This window comes from Sceloporus undulatus, unplaced genomic scaffold, assembly GCF_019175285.1.
Source record: "Sceloporus undulatus isolate JIND9_A2432 ecotype Alabama unplaced genomic scaffold, SceUnd_v1.1 scaffold_13, whole genome shotgun sequence".
NCBI lineage: Eukaryota > Metazoa > Chordata > Lepidosauria > Squamata > Phrynosomatidae > Sceloporus > Sceloporus undulatus.
The window spans coordinates 3,611,728-3,632,297 of record NW_024802935.1 but is presented as its reverse complement, the minus strand read 5'-3'; the positions used below and the strand labels follow the sequence as shown (position 1 = coordinate 3,632,297).

Genomic DNA, 20,570 nt, shown 5'->3' with positions numbered 1-20,570 from the left:
CAGTCACGACAGCCGCAGAAAGCCAAAAAGAGGCTTGATTCTTCCAAGGATCACGACACCGAGAGATCCAAGAAAAAGCATAAGGCCAAGGCTTCAGCTCCATCGACCTTGACAACTATGTCGATACTGACTCCAGCCTCTACTGCGGCAGCTGCCTTAGAGTCAACTATGTCTTTCTTGATGCTGGCCTCAACACCATCACCAGTTGTACAAGCTCCCACGTCGGTCACTGTTTTAGACTCGACAATGGATGTTTTGACCCCGGCATCATTGAGTATATCTTTGCCCTCAGCATTGACACTCAACGCCATCCATGCCAATAGTAGTCACTCCACTGACATCAGTCCCAATCTCAGTACCGACAGCCTCGCCGTCGAGGCCTATAGACTTTCCACGTCACCTCCTTCTCAACATCGTGATACTTCTCCAGCTTGATCCCATAGGTCCCTGACTCCGTATGGAGACTGTGTGGAGCCATCTCAAGAATTTCAGAGACCCTATTTCCAGGATTCTCCATACTCTTCGGCATCCTACATCGCATGTCACCGTGCTGAAGAATGCTGAAGAGAGAGAGAGAGACCTCCCCCTTACAGGTCCTATTCTCCATCTTACAAGGATCGCTACCACTACAGGGAGTTCCGCTCAGTTTCCCCCTTTCACTACCGACCTCACTCCCGATCCTGCTCTCCTAGGCGGATGGACGGTAACTTCTTCAGACCCTCCTTGCCTCCACCTCATACTACCGCTACGGCTTCTTGGCCTCCAAGTCTTCCTCTTCAGATGACACCGGTGGCCCAATATCGTCATCGATAATGTCACCGATTCCTGCTGTTGTTCCAATTATTCCTCTATGCCTCCTCCAGTATCGACACAAGTCCATCACATGACCACTGAGGAATCGGCTTACGACACCAAGATGTCTCCAACTTCTCCCTCTCCTGTTATTTCTTCCCCGCAGGAGGAGGTTGAAGATTCTATGCCTTATTCTCCTTCCGAGGACGTACAGTTCTTTTCCGATGTGGTTCACAGGATGGCTTGAGCCATTGGCCTACAGGTTGATGCCCCTCCTAAGTCACTGAGGGATCCTGTTTTCCAGATAGTGTACACCACTGGTATTACACCAGCTGTTCCTCCCTTCCTGGCTTCCCTATCTGATGTGATGAACCTGTGTTGGCTAAAACCTGCATTTGTACCTCATGCCTCTAAAAAGTTGGAAGGTGAGTACCGAATCTAACCAAACACAGCTCCATACTTGTTCACCCACTCGACACCTAATTCCTTGGTGGTTGAATCTACTTCTAAATCCTCTGGTAAGACACGATCAGCTCCAGTAGATAAGGAAGGTAGACGTCTTGACATCTTTGGTCGTTGCTTCTACTCGTCAGCTGCACTCTCTGCCAAGGTTGGTAGCCTCCAAGCCTGTATGGGTGCCTACCAGAAGTTCCTCTGGGATATAATAGCTGCTTTTATCCCCTATTTGCCTGAAGAACAGAGATCAGCAGCTCTTGACTTCTTTACAGAAGCTCTCTCTGGTGAACCAACAGATCCACTCAGTGAGACACTTGGTTGATTGTGCAGCTAAGGTTATCTCAGCTGCTGTAGCCCTTCGCCGCTATGCCTGGCTGAGTTCCACGGACCTTACTGATGATGCCAAGAAACGAAGTGAAAATCTTCCATTTGAGGGTAAAGGTTTATTTGCATCTAAAACTGATGGCTCCCTAGACACTTTGGCCAAGGCACGCCTTATGGGTAAACGCCTCAGGATCACAGATCAAAAACATCTGCACCTGCAATGGTGCTCTAAGTCCACCCATTCTCAATACTCTAAGTCCCGTTCCAGACCATCTTCCCAATATAGGGGCTCTCCTCAACAATCTTCTTGAGGACCCTATAAACAAGTTACCCTCAGCAACAACAGCCCTCTAAAAATCTTCTTCCACCAAATCTCATTTTTGACGCATCCCCTGAGACGACACCACCATCGTCTCTTCTCTTTCCATCTCACTTGCCTAGACTCTGACTCTTCTATGATTCCTGCCATCGGATCACCATAGACACCTGGATATTCACCATCATTCATTTGCGCTATGCCATAGAGTTCTCAAGTACTCCACCTCTTTTTTTTTTTTTTGTTCCACTCCATCTTCACCTGCTCTTCAAGAAGAAATCTCTTCCCTTCTTGACAAAGGTGCAATTCAAAGGATACCACCCAGTTTCAGGCTGGACGGCTATTTCTTCCGGTACTTCACTGTACCCAAGAGAGATGGAGTCCTTCATCCTATCCTTGACCTGAGGGGCGTCAATTTCTACATCGAACCCCACAAATTCAACATGGTGACACTCCAGTCCATCCTCCCTTTTCTCCATCACGGAGACTGGTTCGCATCGATTGATTTAAAAGATGCCTATGTTCATATTGCCATCAGGCCTCAGCAACTCAAGTTTCTATGCTTCACTGTCGATTATCTCTTTCAATATACTGTCCTTCCCTTTGGCCTCTCTACCGTCCCTCTTGGATTCACAAAATGCATGACAGTGGTGGTATCTCATCTTTGTCTCCAAGGGATAAAGATTTTTCCCTATCTAGACAATAGGTTGATGGTGTTGTCCTCCCGCAAACAGCTTTTTAGGGACATGCATACCACTCTCTCTCTTCTGATAGAATTGGGTCTCATGGTCACCCCCTCCAAATCTATCCTGGAACCAGTTAAGGTGATAGATTACATTGGCACATCTCTAGACTCTGTAATGGCTCCTGCCTATTTGCCCACCAGGAGAGCAGCCACTCTCTGGTCCCATCTCCATTCTGTTCTCTCATCATGCCGTCCCGCAGCGAGGGACATTCAGTACCTCCTAGGCCTCATAGCTTCCACTACGGTTGTCACCTACCCAGCATGCCTAAAGTTCAGACCGCTTCAAGAGTGGTTCCTCTCCTCTTTCGATCACCTCTATGACGGTCAATCCAAAAGTCTGACACTCCCTTAATATGTTTGGGACTCCCTTCAGTGGTGGCTTCTCCCAGCAATGTCCTCAGGGGAATGCTCTTTCAACCTCCAGAACCTTCTAGGATGGTCACCACCAATGCTTCCCTGACGGACTGGGGAACCCACTACAAAGATCTCCAAGTTCAGGGCCACTAGCCCCGTTAGAAACGGAAATACATATCAATCATAGAATCATAGAGTTGGAAGAGACCGCAAGGGCCATCCAGTCCAACGCCCAGCCATGCAGGAAATCCAAATCAAAGCATCCCCGACAGATGGCCATCTAACCTCTGTTTAAAGACCTCCAAAGAAGGAGACTCCATCACACTCTGAGGGAGTGTGTTCCACTGTCGAACAGCCCTTACTGTCAAGAAGTTCCTCCTAATGCTGAGGTGGAATCTCTTTTCCTGCATCTTGCATCCATTGTTCCGGGTCCTGTTCTCTGGAGCAGCAGAAAACAAGCTTGCTCCCTCCTCAATATGACTTCCTTTCAAATATTTAAACAGGGCTATCATATCACCTCTTAACCTTTTTTTCTCCAGGCTAAACATCCCCAGCTCCCTGAGTCGTTCCTCATAGGGCATGGTTTCCAGACCTTTCACCATTTTAGTTGCCCTCCTTTGGACACGCTCCAGTTTCTCAACATCCTTTTTAAATTATGGTGCCCAGAACTGGACACAATATTCCAGGTGGGGCCTGATCAGAGCAGAATACAGTGGCACTATTACTTCTCTTGATCTATCAATGCCCTGGAACTCCTGGCAGTCATCAAAGCCTTTCAGGCCTTTGAACACCACTTCTGCCACAGGGTGGTCCAAATTGTTTCTGACAACACAGTCACAGTCTGGTACATCAACAAACAGGGCGGAACACACGCTCCTGTCTTGCTTCACCTAGCGCAACAACTTTGGAGTTGATGCCATTGCCTCTCCATCCATCCCATAGCGGTTCATCTGTCAAGCAAGAACAATGTCTTAGCTGATTCCCTCAGCAGGGACAAAGTCCTCCAACACGAGTGGACACACTCCACTCCAGCCTTCTGCCTCATCGTTACCTACTAGGTAACAGATTTTCTGGACCTCTTTGCCTCCCTGGACAATGCTCAATGTCCAAGGTTCTGCATCAGACCAGTCATGGGACTGGGATCTCTGGGAGATGCATTTCTCCTTGAATGGAGTCATCATTTTCTTTATGCCTTTCCTCCTCTTCCCCTAGTCTCTAGAGTAGTGGCCAAACTAACCAGGGACAGCCAACACCATCCTTCTGACTTCATACTGGCCCAGGCAACCCTGGTTCACTCCCTATCTCCACTTCTTGAAGGGACATTACTTCAAGTTCCCCAACTGGCCAGATCTACTCTCTTACTCCAGTGGAACAGTCCTCCATCCGGACCTCCACAGTCTTCATCTCATGGCTTGGAGGATTCACCCTTGACAATTCCTGAACTCCTCAGGGTCCTGTTAGCTTCCAGAAAAGATTTCACTAAGCATTCTTACTCCTACAAATGGAAACGCTTTTGCACATTCGCCCAGAACAGAGCCAAGCCAACAACACCTGTCCAACTCTCCATGGCCCTACATTTTCTTTTACACCTTCGGGACCAAGGCTTGTCTTTCTCATCCCTCAAGGTCTACCTTTCAGCGATTGTGGCCAACCAGCCCTCTGGCTTGCCCTCTGCCCAGCTCTTCAAATCTCCTACCTTGAAACACTTCTTCAAAGGACTACACCACCTCTCTCCTATACTGCCTTCACTGGCCCTGCATGATCACTCTCACTGGTACTCACACAACTTACCCGGCCTTCCTTTGAACCCTTGGGATTGGCCTCTCTGCCATTGCTCACACTGAAAGTGGCATTTCTTGGGGCAATCACGTCAGCCAGGAGATTTTCTGAATTAACTGCCTTACGCTCAGACGAGCCCTTTTTAGTTTTTCACAAGGACAAAGTCCAAGCGTAAGGCAGTCCCAAGGGTTCAAAGGGAAGCCAGGTAAGTTGTGTGAGGTCAGATATTTCCTTTCTACCCAAAGTGGTATCCTCATTTCACCTGGCCCAAGAACTTGTGCTTCCTAATTTTTATCCAGATCTTTCTATGCCTCTGGAAAGAACCATGCACATGCTTGATGTTCACCGTGCTTTGGCATTTTATACTCAACATTCTGCTGAGTTCTGGTTGACCAGCAAGTTGTTTATTTGTTATGGTGGACCAAGAAAAAGCCACCCTGTTTCCTCACAACATTTTTCCAAGTGGATTGCCCAGACTATTTCTCTGGCCTACAAACTGGCTAAATGAACTGGCTGTTGCCTCTTCTGCTGCCTTCCTCAGAGGTGTCCCCCTGCCTGATGTTTGCAAGGCAGCTACGTGGTCTCAACCATCCACTTTTGTTCGGCACTACTTGCTGGATTCCAGGTCCCATCGAGATGTCAATTTTGGTGGTGTCCTGTCTTCTGTCTGCAGTGACTTTCCCACCTGCTACAGGTAAGCTTTGTAGTCACCCTATTGTGTGAGGCACAGAGACCACGAAGAAGAAGGACAAGTTGCTTACCTGTAACTGTGTTTCTTCGAGCGGTTATCTGTGCCCTCAACACAAACCCGCCTACCTCCCCTCAGTCAGGTCCCTGCTGATTTTTTTGCAGTGGACTCGAACTGAAGGTGGAGCTAGATTGGTGGACTGGGCATGCTCAGTGCATGCAAGGGGGCAGGGCTCCTGCCAATCTGCTCAGCTTTTCAACTTCTGAACGGAGTCTCTGCGCCAGTCGAAAACCCTATTGTGTTATTTATATAGCACCATAAATTTGCATGGCATTTTATAGGCATCATCAAAACAGCATATAACCTGCCAATGGAGTACAATCAAAAAGTCATAAAATATAAACTATACAGTGCTGAAGCTCCATTCTGTGGGATCCTTGGCTTTGTACTTTTACAAGGTCTTTTAGTCTTCTCTGTCAAAGTGCTGGTGCCTCACAAAACTATAAATTCCAGAATTTTGAAGGATGAAGCCATGGCAGGTAAAGTGTCAAATTACATTTTTTACCACAGTGTAAATGCACTGTGTGTATGTGGGCTAGGTAGGAGTTTAGTAAGCACTGTAGATTTTCTATACTTAAATCACAAGATGCATTGATTGTATTCCTTCTGAGCATATATTCTGCATATGTAACTCCAGTTTACAAAATAGTTTACAAAAAGAGCTTGACTCAGTGAAAACTTTCCAGGCAACAGTACATAGCAGTTGCAAAAGCTTTTTCAACCATCTACAGAAAGCTCTGTTGCTATGTTCATTACTGTTGCCTCATTATCTCTTGATAATGTTATCTGTTGATCACCTCATTAAATAAGGAAATCACAATAACTAGGGAGAGCATCCCTGGGAAGTAGTGGAGGGATACAAGGTTCTTGCTATGTAGAATCCTTCCTAGACTCCTGCATAAACTGGAGTAGTTAATGAAAACAGCTAATTTTCTATTCTGATTTCCTTAAAAGAAAAACCTTGAAAATAAGACTAGTAGTTTCATTTTTAATGAGAAAGAAGGAAGAAAATAAAGATTGTTCTTGTCCAGACCTCATGGCTTTTTACAGCCATTCTTTGTACATGTTTCAAATTTACAGATTACATTAGTTGGATTGATGTATATTATAATGAATGTAAAACTGCAATTTTTGTTATATGCTAGAAAAGTATCACATTTATGTTTGTACAGTTCTAACTTTCTAAACGTGATTCAGCGATCTAGTTAATGGTGGATATTATTAAACTGCATGTTTTCTCAATGCAGGATTGATCTTCCACCAACACACAAGCCGCCATCTTCATATGAAGAAAGAGCTCGCTCCCTGTCACGGAAGGAAATAATTCTTCCAGTAAGTTATCATTCCAAAGATAGGATACATGCCTACGTAATAATCATGTAGTAAGAATGCATGTGGTCTTTGTACTTGGACCTAATTGGATAATGTAAGTCAGTTAAGTATGATCCTACTAATCAAAGAACCAATCTTATTTTATTCATTCATTCATTATTTATTTCATTTCATTTCATTTCATTTCTGTGCAGCCTTTCTCCCAGAGAGGAAACCAAGGCAGCTGACAAATAAAATAATTTTTAAAATTTTACAATAAAAATGGAAAAACAATTAAAGTATCTAACTAAAAACCATATAAAATTATATGAAACATACAAAAGTTAAAAACAGCAACAACCATAAATAGACTGCACACACTGTATAAAAGTCACCCTGACACAATTATATATTAAATGCCTGCTCAAATAAAAACATATTTGCCTGCTGACAAAAGGAAAGCAGGCTAGGGACCAGTCCAGCCTCCCATAGAAGGGCATTCCAGAGGGTGGAAGCAGCCACTGAGAATGCACTCTCTAGTGTCCTCACCAAGTGAGCCTATGATGGTGGCAGGACTGAGAGATTGTTTAAAGCAGGGTGGAAATTATGTAGCTCTCCAGGTGATGCAACTCCCAGCAGCCCTTGCCATCATAGAAAGTGATGCAAGATGAGAATTGACAATCCCATAGCATTTGGAAGACAAATATTCTCCACCTCTGGATTTAGTCATTCAATTTATGAGTGCTTTGGGGCTGCAAACAGCAAATGAGGTTATTCAAAGTTGGTTAAGAACCATTCTTACTTTCCATTATATGTTTCGGTATAGACACATCAGTATAAATGGCATGTAAAAATAAAAATAATAAAACTTATTTTTATCCTGCTTTTCTGTGACGAGACAATCAAAGCGGCTCACAACATATTAAAATATCCACATTTACAAAGTTATGTCCCAATTTCCCCCCCTTAAAACAGGATTACACATGTTACAATTAAAATATCTATTAAAAACACAATAAAAAATACGAGGACACAGCGGTGGGCTAATACATGATGTGGGGGGGGGGGGCAGTCATTCTGTGTCCTGGCAGTTTTATTCAGGAAAGGCCTGCCGCCGGAAGAGATCCATCTTGACAGCTTTTTTAAAGCTGTCTAAGCTGGCAATTTGATGGATCTCATCCGGCAGGCCGTTCCATAGTTTGGGAGCAATTACAGAGAAGGCCCTCTGGGAAGTAGCAGTTAGTTTGGCTTTTAAAGGCTGCAATAGATTCCTCCCACAGGACCTGAGGCTGTGGGGCGGATTATATGGGAGCAGGTGATCCCTCAAATAGGTTGGACCCAAGCCAGGTAGGGCTTTAAAGGTTATAACCAACACCTTGTACTGTGCCCGGAAACTAATAGGCAGCCAGTGAACATATTTTAGGATGGGCGTTATTCGGTCACTCCTAGTTTTTCCGGCGACCAGCCTGGCTGCCATATTTTGCACTAGTTGAAGTTTCCAGACTAGGCACAAGGGTAGCCCCATATAGAGCGCATTACAGAAATCAAGTCGTGAAGTTACCAGTGAATGTACAACAGTTTCTAGGTCCTTTACTTCCAGGAAAGGGTGCAGCTGGCCTATCAGCCGGAGCTGATAGCAGGTGCTCCTGATCGTCGCATTCAGTCATGTGAAGCGACGGATCTAGGAGCACCCCCAGACTGCAAACATAATCCTTTGTGGAGAGCGTGACCCCATCTAGGACTGGAGGTTGTAACCCTATACCTGGTTTGGGGGCCCCTACTGTAAGTACCTCTGTTTTGTCTGGATTCAGCTTGAGTTTGTTTTTCCTCATCCAGCCCATTACCGCTTCAAGACACTGATTGAGGGGACAAATGCCATCTGTTGTCATAGCTGCTGATCGGGACATGGAGAAATATATTTGGGTGTCATCAGCGTACTGATAACACCCTGCCCCATGTCTGTGAATGATTTCTCCCAGCGGCTTTATATAAATGTTGAAAAGCATTGGGGACAGTATGGTGCCACAATTGGCCACATTTCAGCTCTGTTTTGGAGGAGGGACTGTCCCCGAGCATCACCCTCTGGAATCTACCCAAGAGGAAGGACCGGAACCACTGGAGTGCAGTGCCACCGATTCCTAACTCTTCCAGGCGTTCCAAGAGGATGTCATGATCTATTAGAATCGTAGAATCATAGAATTGGAAGAGACTGCAAGGGCCATCCAGTCCAACCCCCTGCCATGCAGGAAATCCAAATCAAAGCATCCCCGACAGATGGCCATCCAGCCTCCATTTGAAGACCTCCAAGGAGGGAGACTCCACTGCACTCTGAGGAAGTGTGTTCCACTGTCGAACAGCCCTTACTGTCAGGAAGTTCCTCCTAATGTTGAGGTGGAATCTCTTTTCCTGCAGCTTGCATCCATTGCTCCGGGTCCTAGTCTCTGGAGCAGCAGAAAACAAACTTGCTCCCTCCTCAATATGACATCCCTTCAAATATTTAAACAGGGCTATCATATCACCTCTTAACCTTCTTTTCTCCAGGCTAAACATACCCAGATCCCTAAGGCATTCCTCATAAGGCATGGTTTCCAGACCCTTCACCAATTTAGTCGCCCTCCTTTGGACACACTCCAGTTTCTCAATGTCCTTTTTGAATTGTGGCGCCCAGAACTGGACACAATATTCCAGGTGGGGCCTGACCAGAGCAGAATATAGTGGCACTATTACTTCCCTTGATCTCGACACTATACTTCTATTGATGCAGCCTAAAATCGCATTAGCCTTGTTAGCTGCCACATCGCATTGTTGACTCACGTTCAACTTGTGGTCTACTTGGACTCCTAGATCCATTTCACATGTTGTCTCCTTAAGCCAGGTGTCCCCCATCCTATATCTGTACATTTCATTTTTCTGCCCTAAGTGCAGTACCTTACATTTCTCTGTGTTGAATTTCATTTTGTTAGCTGTGGCCCAGCTTTCTAGTCTCTTCAGGTCATTTTGAATTTTGATCCTGTCCTCTGGAGTATTAGGTATTCCTCCTAATTTGGTGTCATCTGCAAATTTGATAAGTATTCCCCCAATTTTTTCCTCCAAGTCATTGATAAAGATGTTGAATAGCAATGGGCCCAGGACAGAGCCCTGTAGGACCCCACTGGTCACTTCTATTGTATCTATTGTATCGAAGGCCGCTGAGAGGTCTAGAAGCACCAACAGAGTCATGCTTCCTCTGTCAATACCTAGACGAAGATCATCAGCCAGAACAACCATGGCAGCCTCCACCCCATATCCTGTCCTGAAGCCGGTTTGAAATGGGTCTAGATAATCAGTTTCATCCAAGATGACTTTGAGTTGAAGGGCGACAGCCCTCTCAATCACCTTGCTCAAAAATGGCAGATGAGATACAGGCCTGTAGTTCTTCATATCCAGGGGGTCCAGGGAAGTTTTTTTCAGGAGTCTAACAACCGCCTCCTTTAAGCAAGTTGGAACACAACCTTCCCTAAGGGATGCATTGATGACATCTCTAAGAAATGCCATCAAGGCATCACCCCCCTGGATGGCCAGCCATGATGGGCAGGGATCGAGGGGACATGTCGTCTTCTTCACATTTCCAAGGATCTTGTCCACGTCATCGGTACTCACGAACTCAAACCGATCTAGTTTAACTTCAATAACGGGTTTACTGGACTGCTGCAATGCCGGCATCCAGGTCGGCTCTTAGCTGAGAGATTTTATCTGCGAAGTAGTTGTTAAAAACATCACAGCAGGCCATTGTCGGGTTAAGTAAAGGGTTCTGCAGTCCAGTAAGAATGCATATCCCTTTTAATATACTTGTCAGCATTTAGTGAGGAAGGAATTGGAGAAACCATTTTTTCTTCCCAAGAATGACTCTGGGAACAACAGCAAAGCAGTGCTGAAGTTTTGTTTGTTTCTTTAAAAAGAGTGAAACAAGTGTCTTATATTAAGCCCACCCACGCATACTTTAGGTTTCCTCAAATTCCCCCCAAGAGTAACCCAAATTTGAAGGGATTATTCTCCCCCCCCCCCCCCATTTCAATCATGTAGCTGGAAGTAAACCCCACCCCACCCCATCTCGTGTTAATTACGATGGAAGTATCACAATAGCTGGTTTTTTGAGTTTTGGACCAAGAAAAGTAAAATATCTGTTCTGTAGGACCTGTCATGCTTACTACTTAGAGAAGGTAATTAAACTTTTCCTATAGTGGAGGAAGATATCCCTCTGGTGGGTTGCCCCTCTAATTTGCTATAAGAGGCTGGAATACAAACCAGTGGAAATAACTGGTGTGTGGATTAGGCTGCTTGATTAAAATTTCTAGACATGATCTAATCGTACGTAAATCCCTAGCATAATTCATTCAGAAGGGATCATGCAGTACAGTAGAAATGTTCATATTTATTTAGCACATTATTAATTACAATTTCGCTGATCTGATAGTTTTGTGAAAGGAAACAGAATAAACCGAATATATCGTTAACAATTTAAAAAAGGAGACATCATTCTAATGAGTCAAAACACTAATGATTCTCTAATAATACTAATATATTGAGACTGGCAGTTTTGACATCCACATATAATAAGAAATTGAAATTATTTTGTTAATTGATTTCATTAATAGTTGGAAATCCATACTACCCAAAATGTAAATTAAAATAGCATAACACCCTACTACAGATTAGACGCTACACTTAGATTTAATGTTATTTCTTATCTATATTTTCTCAAATTTTTCAAGGCATCAGTTTTGATCTTAAATATCATGGGATGTGTGGACCTCTATACGTAAAGGGACCAGATTCTGTCAGTTCTTGGGAGCTAAGCAGGGTCAGCCCTGGTTAGTATTTGGATGGCAGACTGCCAATAAATACCAGGAGCTGTAGGTGTATTTCAGAGGAAGGAATTGGTAAAACTACCTCTAAGTATTCCTTGCCTAAGAAAACCCTATGAAATTCGTGGGGTCACCATAAGTGGACAAGTGACTTGAAAGCACATACAACACGTGTGTGTGTGTGTGCGCGCACACACACACACAAATAATAATAATGTTTATTATTATTATTATTTATAGCCCGCCCAATCACAAGGAATCCGGGTGGGTTAGAGCAATAAAAATACAGAGAATACAATAAAATACAATAAATAAATAAATACAATACAATAAAATAAAAGAGAGCGACGTGAGTTACGGAATTCACAGTTAGACCTTGATGGAATTGGGCCTGTCTTTTTCACTCCCTCACAGGTCTGATGACGACAGTAGGTACAGAGGGAGAGTTCATGAGGCAAGAATTTTATTTTCATTAATTTTAATTTAATTCTTCTCATTAAATTTAAGAGAAAAATTGGTGGACAGAGCGACGTCACAGTAAACGGGGGGAGGAACTAGGTAGGAAGGCTTGCCAGAAGAGATCCGCCTTAAGAGCCTTCTTAAAAGCTGTAAGAGTAGAAATGTGGCGGATCTCCTCTGGCAGGTCCAAGTTTCTTCAGAGGAGATTTACCATTGCCTTCCCCTGAGGCTGTCACTCTGTAATGTGTCTGATCACTGTCGCGCTAATACCTTTATATTCCATTTTTATTTTAGATTTAGAGTTCGTGCAAAGTATGTGGAATTAATGGAATTCTGTCCTACTAAAAAGGAATGGGATATGCTAACTGGGTTGTACTTGCCTTAACTAGGCTGGTCAGTTTGGACCTTGTAACTGGGTGGTGAACGGTTCAGATTACAGCACCAGGACCCTTTCCAGCATCATGTTACATTGGATCAATGTCCCTAGTAGCCCGGTGAATTCTAGTACAGCTTGTATTCTACTGTGGAAATGCATAGGTCAGCCCAATAATCTCAGTGAGAAGTTTGGATAATCTGTTTGGTTGTTTTACTAATAATAAGTATCAAACATATTTTGGATTATTCTGTGAGTGTATTTTTGAAGTATGCCAGTGTTCAAAGTAATTCTGGTTTGTGGGAGTTTTCTTGTTACTGTTTTTCTTTTTCTTTTTTAGACAAAACTTTTGTAAACTTCCATTTTGCACTTCAAAGTGCAGTGATGAATGTTTTCAGTGGAAATCCAAATATCTCATTCCTGTGTCAAATTACTGAGATTTCCATCATGAATTTCTCATTTCATGGACAATATAAAAATAGAATAATAGAACCATAGAGTTGGAAGGGACCCTATCAGCCATCATGTCCACACCCTGCTTAATTCAGGATCTCCAACTAGAGCATCCATAGCAGGAAGCTTTCCGGCCTCATTTTGAAAACATCCAGAGAAGGAGATCCCATCACCTTTCTAGGCAGTTGGTACCATTGCTGAACCACTCTCACTGTTACGAAGTAACTTCTAATGTTCAATCAAAATCTCCTGTAAGTTGCAACCATCAGACCCAGTTCTACCCTCTGAAGCATCAGAGAACAGACATGCCTCCTTTTCCCTGTGACAGCCCTTGGAATATTTAAAGAGTGCCATCATGTCACCCCCTCAGTCTTTTCTTCACCAAGCTGATTAAGCTCAGCTTCATCAACTTTTCCTCATGTTTTGTTCACCCTATCTCTTAGCATCTTTATCGTTCTTTTTTCCCTTCTCTGAACTCCTCCAGCATGTCTGTATCTTATTAAAATGAAGTGCTCTCTTATGTTTTCTGAAATCAGTATGGTAATTGTGTGTATATGCATATGTTTGTGGTGGTTATTGGCTGGGTTATTTATTTAAACTACACTTCATACCATCTCAGGATTTATCAGATCTGAAATACTAAATGTAAAAATTAAATTATGTGTTTTATTTTATTTTTTTCATTCATATTGCTAGTGTTTAGGGAAATACATGTTGGTGTTGTTCACTGATGGGAATTCTGAGATATTTAGTCCAGAATTTATTTTATTTTATTTTTGACGATTTTGAGAATCATAGCAAAATTGTAGCAAATTTCTCAAGACTACCACATAGTATGACGTGCTTTAGCTCTGTTACAGTTCCATCATATTGTGTTTTTAAAAAATCCAAAATAAGCTTTTCCCTCTCCAGAAACAGCACTTCTCTCTGCAGAAATGCAAAGAAAATGAGTGCCATGACAAGGAAGGTAGAAACTTGCAGCCCAAAGTAAGTAAAACAGTTCAAATATGAAAACAACTACTCTGTTTTAGTTGTTCTCTGAATGGACCCAACAAGTCTGAAGAATTGTGGCACACTTGAAACATGTTGTGTTGATAACATTATTTTAATTACATCTGAGCCCATTTAATTACACGGAGCCCTGGTGGCGCAGTGGTTAAATGCCTGTACTGCAGCCATTCACTCGAAACCACAAGGTTGCGAGTTCAAGACCAGCAAAAGGGCCCAAGCTCGACTCAGGCTTGCATCCTTCCGAGGTCGCTAAAATGAGTACCCAGACTGTTGGGGGCAAATTAGCTTACTTGCTAATTAGCTTACTTGCTGTTCACCGCTATGATCTTTGGAATAGCGGTATATAAATAAAACAAATTATTATTATTATTAATTATTATTTTATGTATCTTCTTATGTTGCCCTCTTTTCCTCCTTTCTTTTACAAAGAGCAGGGTCTAAGGGTAAACTAGTTTTACACATAGGTCTGTGTAACAGCCATGAAGGTGCTTTCTCTCAAAAAGTTTTCACGCATAGAGGATGTAATGGATGTGAATGGAAGAAAGAGGATCCCCAGTTTCTCCAACTTGCAGTTCTGTTCTTAAAAATAATTTGTCAGTACTATTCCACTATTTATATTATTTTATATCCTGTATTTCTTCAGATATGGGAGCCAAGGTAGCTCACAATATAGATTAAAAGCAAGATATAGCTGAAATCAAATAGTCAAAAATATCCCAATTAGATAAAGTCTTATTTAAAACATGAATGACTCATTTAAAGCCATCCAGAAATACATAAAATGTAACAATGAAGATAGAAGTACAACATACCTCATTAAAAAAAATTCAAAGCAATCAGTTACTAGCCAAAAGTCTATCTAAATAAAAAGCTATTTGCCTGCCAGTGGGAAAAAAGTAGAAAGGGGGCCAACCTATTTTTTCCTGTGGAAGGGAACCTTGGAAGAGCCATCAAAAATGTCCTCTCCTGTGTCTTCATCAGATGTGCTTATGAAAGTGCTGAGACCAAGGGTTTTATTGTACAAGGCTTTTAAACTGATTTTATTGGGTGGAAAGCAGCATTGGTGACGGTGATCACACGACTGCACTTCCCTCCCATAGTTGCCTCTTCCCCCAGCCATCCCTTCTCTTTCATGGGGAAGCCCAGTTGTGCGATGCCCCAGATGCAAAAAGCCTTTCCTGGGGCATTTGCACAGATGGCAGTCACATCGTGTCACTGTTCCCTCCTCCCCTCCCCCCCTTGCTATTTTTCCTAAGGTTTTCACGCAATTCTGGAGCTCTGAAGCCTTCAGGTTTTTGTTTGTTTGTTTGTTTGTTTTTGTTTTTTAATTAAAACATTAAATTGGGGCTGCAGTACTCCAAAATGGTATGAGAAAAGTTGGGGTGGGGGGAATTAAAAATTAAAAAAGTAAGTTCTCTTATATATGATTACAGTGGCTAGAATATCGACTGCCCAAAAGTGGAAAAGTCAAGATTTACCATCAGTTGATGAATAGCTTATGAGGTTAGCAGAAATGGACAAACTCACTATCTGGTTAAATAGCAAAGATATAGAGAAATCAGACAAAGAATGGTCCCCACTAAGTAAATAATGTAAAAAATAAAAAGATGGCAATAAATGAAAACAGCAAGAATATATAAGAATAAGACAGAACAGTAAATGTACAAAATGGGAAATATAATGACACTAGTAATAGCTAGCATTTATTGTATATATTAAGACTGAGAATATCTTTTGAAAGACTATAGAAAGAATAAGACTGTATGGAATATTAGTAATGGAACAAAATATACAGTATTTATTGTTAGAGAACTAAGGGAAGTAAGATATAATAACTGTTTATATAATATGATAATTTTACATAACTTATGATACACATTTTTTGTTTTATTTATTTGTTTTTGTATATGTATTAGTATAGTAGGAGAATTAGAAGAGATTGTATGAAATGTGTTAACTTTGTTTAGAAAATAAACTTTATTGAAAATGCAAAAAAATAAAATAAAATAAATAAAGGCATGCTGGAGGGAGGAAAAGAGGGGAAGAGTTAAGGAACGGGACAAGAATGGAGCATGATGGGGACAGTAGCCCCAGTTACGTGAAACACAATCAGTGTGATGATGGCAGCAATAAAAGTGGTAGGTTGACGTTTTATTTTTATTTTTTACCTTGATTGCGGTGAGAAAAGGATGTGATAAAGCTCCAAGGGAAAGCACTTTCCCAAGGGTCTTAAAACACAAGACAAGCTCATACAACCAGTTGGAAATTCTGGACCCAGGGTATAACGGGATCTACGGTTCTTAACCAGAATTTTGAATTGTGCCAGAAATTGTCAATTCCATTTAGTATGAAAGACAGTATGGAAGAATAGGTTTTAAGTAAAGGTTTTCATTTTTTTTAATGGCAGTGAGATATGACAACTATAAAATGTGAACAGGCTGTGAACATACAGTTCTTATTTTTATTGCACTGAAATATTTTAATACTGTTATATATGGTTAGTGGAGAAATATGCCCATGGAACTAAATGTATGTGGTATTGTAACTGAGTCCTATTTTAGTGATTCTCAGTTTAAATTGTAGTGATTTAGTAGTTTTTTGATATACTAATTTTTTAAAAATGAAAACATTTGAAGAAGCTAAATAAGTGTTTATGCATGATGTAAATATGTTTGTTCGTTTTTTAGAAGATGGTAAACTGCAGACAATTTAGCTATGATGATGAAAATCACCTGCCCCAAGACCATCAGAAAATGTATGTTTTCAAACAAACAAATTGCAAAGATTGGAGCAACAAGAATCTTCCAAATCCAGGCAATGGAAGAGTATACATAAATCCCAGAGAACATTATGTGTGACTTGACTTTTCACTTCTGAATTGTGGAAAATAATATGAATCTGTCTAAACAGTATTTTGTACTCTATGGAGTTCTAGTCAATGTATGCTGTGGGTTCAGTGAGCACTCTGTTTACTTTATTTGTGAATGAAGAGGAAAAGAAAATAGAAAAAAAATCAAATGATTAGAGACTAGTGGTTCTTGACAGAAGGGTACTATTACAATTTACATTTGTAAGGTATTCTTTGTACTTTAAGATTAGGCAATCTGTTACTCTGTAGTTTATGTACTTTAAGATTAGGCAATCTGTTACTCTGTAGTTTAAATATGTATTTAATGATGAATTTAGATGACTTCTCTAGCTGGTCCTCTGAATTCTTTATTCCTGAAACACATGCTTAATGAACGTGCATGATCATCTCCATTTCCCATATAGTTTACAGTCTCACTTTCCACCACCCCTTCAGTTAATTTGGTTGCTACTTACCTGTAGCATATGGAAAGACATAATGTGATATTATACAGTGTTGTTTTTAATGGTAGATACTACTGAGATGAGAACAAGAGAACACGTGCTTCTTTTTTTGGGAGCAGCAATGCATCTTCCTCATGACTAGCTTCACTCCTAGAAGAAAATGTGTCTGGTAACTGACATATTGGTTGTCTCTCGCAAAATGCTCTCTTGTACTGCCAGTATCATCAAAACACTACATATCTGTCCCTTTGTTGATACTAGCCAATAAGTAGTAGCTTGCCATTGGTTCAAAAATGAGATGGTGCTGGTCATGTCAGCAGAACAGAACTTCAAGAATGTGCCTCATGAATGCTTTTGCTCTTAAATCAAATTCTCTTAATATTTTGCTTAACTTGTCTTAGAGCAATTGAAATGTTCTAGCAATAGCGAGTACATTTCTATCAGTGTACTAGCACTCCCCATCTGTAAGCCAGTTGCCCCCAACAAGCTGGGTACTCACTTTAGCGACCTCGGAAGGATGCAAGACTGAGTTGGACCTGAGCCCCTGGCTGGTATTGAACTCACAAGCTTGTGGTTTGTGAGTGAGTGGCTGCAGTACAGGCATTTAACCATTGCTTCACCAGTACTCCTTGAAATAGGAAATGTTGAAATGGGAGGAAGTAGCTTGTCCTAAAGAAAGAGGAATAAAGTAATGCATTAGGGAAAGTAACGTATTAGAATAATTTTAAGTGGTTTGTGTTTTACTTCTAGTTATATAAATTAGACCAATGTGAAGTCGAAGGCTTTCACAGCAGGCATCTATAGTTTTTTGTGGGTTTGGAGAGCTATGTGGCTGTGTTCTAGAAAACTTTATGCCTGACGTTTCGTCAGCATCTGTAACTGGCATCTGCAGATAAGGTGCAAGCCACAGATGTTGGTGAAATGTCAGGAATAAACTCTTCCAGAACAAGGCCATCTAGCTCGAAAAATACACAAAAAAACCTATATAAATTAGTTTGAGAACCTGTTTAATATACAGCTCAGTTGAATATAGAATTTGTCCTGTATTTGCTATGCAGTCTATTTTCTGCTAACCCCTTTGGTTCAATTGTATGTAATCATATAAAAGATTCTCACATTCAGCTTTGCAAGATGTGTTTTGCTTGTGTGCTTTTTGAGTACCATCTTTAGGGTGTAACTTCATCCAGTGTACCTTTTCTTTTTGCAAACACAAATGAGTGAGTGAGCTATTATTTTGCCAGTAATAGAGGGGTGGGAAAATATAGATAGTTGTGCAAGTCAACATTCCACAATTTCTTTTTCTTATTATGCTGCTGTTAACATGTTTCATGGGGGTTTATAGAAATGCAAATAGGTATTTCAACATAGTTTTGAGTGTAGTGCTCATAGCTGGAATATTTAAAACCTTCAAATCCAAATTAAGTACTAATATATGTTACTTTGAGATCTAAATAAAATACTAGAACATACAGTAATTTTTTATGTAAATAGAGCAGCTAAGGTAATTGCACATGATTTTGCAGTTGTAAGTGTAAAGCTCACAAAAATGGATGATAGATGTAGGGAGAGGCGAGAACACAAAGGAATATAAAATACCAATAAAATTATACTTGATTGATTATAAACATGGAAATTAATGTCCAGCATTCAGTTAAAATATTGCAAACATGTTACTGTCTTTATTGCTTAGAAATGTAGTATATGTAGTTTTATTTTAAAACAAATAAACTGGCACCTGTAATATGACTTCTAATACTTTAATTATATGCCAACTTCAATTTTTTTAAAAAAAGAAATTGCATGACCATCTTTATTTTATTCAAAACTAACAGGGCTTCAAAGGACACTGGTTTTCTGAGGCCCCTAATACAAGATATGAGTAGGCTTTGGCCTAGATTTCTCTGAAGACTGGGCTGGATTTATTTGAGGTCCTCAGCCTCTCTACTGCCCCTTTATCAAAAGTAACAGAATATGGTGGGGTTGGCAGGGAAACATTTATAGCAGCATCTAAGGCCCCAAAGAGGGTGTGATGTGATAGTCCCTGCAAGATCTCTTGGCTGTCACTAGGAAAATTTGAAAAGAAAAGATAGTGGCACTTTTTTTGTAGGGGACATGCTATGCACTGTAGTGCTGGAAGTCTGGAGTCTGCCCAACATTAAGCAAAATGTGATTGGCATGGTGCTCAATTGCCACTTTTTTTGTCAGTATTTCACTACTAATTTAAGTAGAGGGGTTTTTCCCTTGAAAAAATGATCACCTTATGGCAAACAGTGTATTAACCATATGTTTGAAATACATAAGACACATTAATAAGGTAGTGATCACTTCTATAATCTCTTTTTATATAATGAATGTTTGACTAATAGATTTCAACATTAACCTCAGTACTGTAGTTTGAAATGCTATGTTTTCATTTATCTTAAAAGAAAAACACATTTTCATGAGTATAAGTGCACAACATGTTTGTATTAATTTCCTCCAATACCAATGCATGAGGTCTACTCTTTCACTAACAGTAAAGTTCCCCTTCAGCTGTTACCCATCTATTGTCCAGCATTTCTTGAGGGAAAGTCCAGTTTTTTCTTCTGTTTGAACCAACCTCAAATACCCTCTCTTAGCAGTAAGTTTCAATTATTTACTTAATTTCTATCCTACCTTTCCATGGACTTCAAGTTAACTGTTCTTTGTTATGCTTTGTTCATTTCTATATAATGTTTTTATCAGGTTAGGAACACTTATAGCAAATAATTGTTAGAAGTAATGATCTGTTAGGCACAAATACAGCATATGTCTGGTATGAGCAAAGCAGAAAATGTCCATCTCTCTTTGGCTGTAATGTTCACTGAGGAACATAAGAGTCACCAAACTTCAGAATATCACTGGAGCGGGAAAAATGTCACAAGTTTCAAAGCAGTAGCTTCTATTCTTTTACCTTTTAGGAAGCAATGAAGAAGTCTTTTTTCTAAAGATTTTAATAACCTTCATATCTACTGAAAAAGTTGGGATGTGGACATGAAAACAGGCTCAGGACCACCCATATTTTGAAGAAGTACAATAAAAATAGGATAATTCCCACCCTTCCAAACAGCTGAGGACTGAGTCTAGTCGATGGGCACTAGGAGCCACAAAATATTCTGTCAGTTAGGGCAAGAAGAGAACTGTGGTGAGAGTTTGACTTCTTATCTCAGCAGCATAGTGACTGTCCAGAACATAATAAACAGGACCCACTTGTATTAAGGTATATGAAGATAATGTGTGTGTGTACACATGTGACTTCAAGTTGCTTATTAACT

General features: G+C 40.9%; 1 protein-coding gene across 1 annotated transcript in view; it reads left to right on the top strand.

Annotated features, from left to right (window-relative positions):
* Positions 1-18,398, top strand: part of LOC121917245 (nectin-3-like) — a 90,329-nt gene extending 71,931 nt beyond the window's left edge. The window contains exons 7-9 of the mRNA XM_042443009.1: positions 6,762-6,846; positions 13,867-13,941; positions 16,653-18,398. Of these exons, the coding sequence (XP_042298943.1) occupies positions 6,762-6,846; positions 13,867-13,941; positions 16,653-16,823 (331 nt within the window). The 3' untranslated portion in view covers positions 16,824-18,398. The remainder of the gene's footprint in view (positions 1-6,761; positions 6,847-13,866; positions 13,942-16,652) is intronic.
* Positions 18,399-20,570: the final 2,172 nt, after the last annotated feature.